The sequence below is a fragment of the Priapulus caudatus genome, unplaced genomic scaffold, assembly GCF_000485595.1.
Source record: "Priapulus caudatus unplaced genomic scaffold, Priapulus_caudatus-5.0.1 Scaffold1521, whole genome shotgun sequence".
Classification (NCBI taxonomy): domain Eukaryota; kingdom Metazoa; phylum Priapulida; class Priapulimorpha; order Priapulimorphida; family Priapulidae; genus Priapulus; species Priapulus caudatus.
In genome coordinates, this window is record NW_014578582.1 from 53,895 (window position 1) to 56,765 (window position 2,871).

Sequence of the window (2,871 nt, forward strand, 5' to 3'; positions counted from 1 at the left end):
TTGTGATTGTGTGATTGCGGTGGTGCAATTGTGATTGTGTGATTGCGGTGGTGCAATTGTGATTGTGTGATTGCGGTGGTGCAATTGTGATTGTGTGATTGCGGTGGTGCAATTGTGATTGTGTGATTGTGATACTCCAATTGTGATTGAGTTATCGTGATGTGTGATTGTGTTATTGCGCTGATGCGCTTGCGATTGTGATTACTGTGAGTTGTGCTGCCTCTTCTCAGGCGAAGACTAAGGCGGAGAGGAACAGACAGAAGATGGAGGAGCAGTATCTGAAGCAGCTGCACTCACAGCGGCAGGAGCAAGCTCAGCAGCGCAGGGAGGACAAGCGTCGCGCCGAGAAAGAGAAGATACTCGCAGAGGATGACCCGGACAAGCAGCGCAAGATGGAGGTAGACATCGTGCACCCGCCCGGTCGCAGCGCCCGCCCGGTCGCAGCGCCCGCCCGGTCGCAGCGCTCGCCGCATCACAGCGTCCTACACCCGTCACTCCCCCCTGCCTCCCTGTCTCACTCGGATTGTACATATTTACCATTACCTCTGTTTGTCCGCGCGCCCATCAGTTTGCTGACTTGCTCTGTGTCTGTCGATATCTGTTACTTATGTACTCTTTCCCTGTGTGTGTGTGCGTGTGTGTGTGCGTGTGTGCGTGCGTGTGTGTGTACGTATGGCTTACCCTCTCCCCCTCTCACTCTTATTCTCACTCATCCTCCCTCTCCCACCTCTCTCTGGCACTTACTGTTTCTTTATGTCTATGTGCCCCTAGTGTATCCCTTACCGATTAACATTGATGAGTTCGCATCACAAGAGCTAGTATTTAAATACGAAAAAGTAGCCATGGCCGTAGTGTGTAGTCTGCAAAGTTTAGATCAGGTTTTCCACGAAGTTTTGTTGGTATTGCAGGAGCGTGACCACCGGCGTGATGTGAAGAAACGCCAGCCAAAGGTGAAGCAAATGAAGGTACGGGCCATGTAACTGCAGGGTGTCTGACTCGCTGACCGTGGCGCCACCTATCAACAGCAATCGGTCCTTTTCTTTTCTTTTTGTTGTGTACTCGAGTGATTGTGCTTGTCGTAATATAAACACCAATACGTCATTTTCAAAAAAATGGGGGTGAGAGGTCTAATCGAATGTGGAGTTTCCACAGTAGCTTTATTTAATTACGAATAGAAAATGATTAATATTTATAATGCCAGTGTGAATGTGTGTGTGTGTTCATGTTTAGTACTCAGTTCTTGTCATGAGTATGCTTTGTAGTGTTTCCATGGTGTCAGAAGACAGGGCTGAGGGGTTGTATTATCTTGTCGTTCGCAGTTGTGATAAGTTGACAGCTCCTCAGAAATTCATCACAGGGACTAACTTGGGTGCGTGGAAATGGAACTCATGTCATTCATATACAGTATTCGGAGGTTTTGTTTGTGCGAGTCAGATGAGACGAACAGACGAGGAAATTGCTATCGCATAAAATGGAATGTGAGGAGACAAAGCATGTGGGTATTTTTTTGATATCGTTAGAATATTGTTTTATGGTGGAGGTTCAGGTGACCGGTTACGTTTGGCTTGTCAGCCTCTGGTTTGTGTGACGCGTTATCCATTTTAATTTACCAATCAACGTCAGGTTTGACTGTACACTGGCCACTTGGGCTAACTGTGGGTGCAATATTTATACGGTCAACCAATCGGGGGGGGGGAGCATTGATTATTCTTAAACTCGATCCATTTCTTGCTACTCTTAAGTGCTCTCTCTCCCTCTCTCTATCTGTCTCTCTCGCTCTCCTTCTCTCTCTCTCTCGCTCTCCTCTCTCTCTCTCTCTCTCTCTCTCTCTCTCTCTCTCTCTCTAACTCCCTCCTCTCTCTCTCTCTCTCGCTCTCCTTCACACTCTCTCTCTCTCTCTCTTGCTCTGTCTCACTCTCGCTCTGTCTCTCACAAGGATGCATTCACTACGTGAGAAGCCATGTCCAGGATTCTGTCGTGTCTGTGAATTATCCGATTATTAACTGATAAGAGCCTTCCTCGTCATCTGTGTAAGACGCGACCGTCACGACCCGTCAATCGACCGCCGCGAGATGAAATAAATTGATATCATTCACCACGTGTTGAATATAACATCCCCGAGTTCTCTCTTGTACTGCGTTTCATTTCGACAACACATCTTAATTTTGTTTCAAACACCATCAAGCCGTTTTGCCTCCGTATTGCGTTTCTTGTGACATGCGAAACAGCCCACGCAGTATGTGGTAATGTGTAAATGTGAGAGTAACTCTCTCATTATTTCTTCTTCCTCGTCCACTTCTAATATCATTACTCTTTCTTCCCCCGACTACCTGTAATATAATTCCTTCTTCTCGTGCAATCATCACGTCCGTATTGCTTCTTACCTCGCTATTCTTCTATCCCCCTCACTCGCCGTGTTAGCGTTTTATTGTGTCGCCAAGGGACGAGTGGTTTTTAGTTGTGTAAAATGCGAGCTAGTTTCTCTGAAAGCTTCTGGACAAGGTTTCTCTTCACATTAGAAATGTTTCGTTTTTTAGTGCGACTCAACAAATTTAATTTTCTCTCTATTTGAAGCTAATAGTGTGCTGTTGCAAGGATTTCTCCTTTCATCAACTGTTACTTCTTTGTCGACTAAAACCTAGTCCTCTCTCCTCCTCTTTCTCCCCCCTCTCTCACTATACGATATTATTATGATGATACACACGATCGAAGCCACACTAATGATATCTGAAAGTCCATCTTCACCCTGTACACTTACATATTTATTGATATACTATAATACAAAAAATTCTCAATAATGTATCAAAACAGATGTGTCCAAAAACAGCAATGCAACGAGTCGGAAACAGAAATGAAATGCCACACCTGCCC

At 45.6% G+C, this 2,871-nt stretch overlaps 1 protein-coding gene across 1 annotated transcript in view; it reads left to right on the forward strand.

Annotated features, from left to right (window-relative positions):
• The window catches only part of LOC106816891 (coiled-coil domain-containing protein 47-like), a gene marked incomplete in the record, with an annotated part of 5,977 nt that extends 3,856 nt beyond the window's left edge, over positions 1-2,121 (forward strand). The window contains 2 exon segments of the mRNA XM_014821535.1: positions 231-398; positions 909-2,121. Of these exon segments, the coding sequence (XP_014677021.1) occupies positions 231-398; positions 909-980 (240 nt within the window).
• Positions 2,122-2,871: the final 750 nt, after the last annotated feature.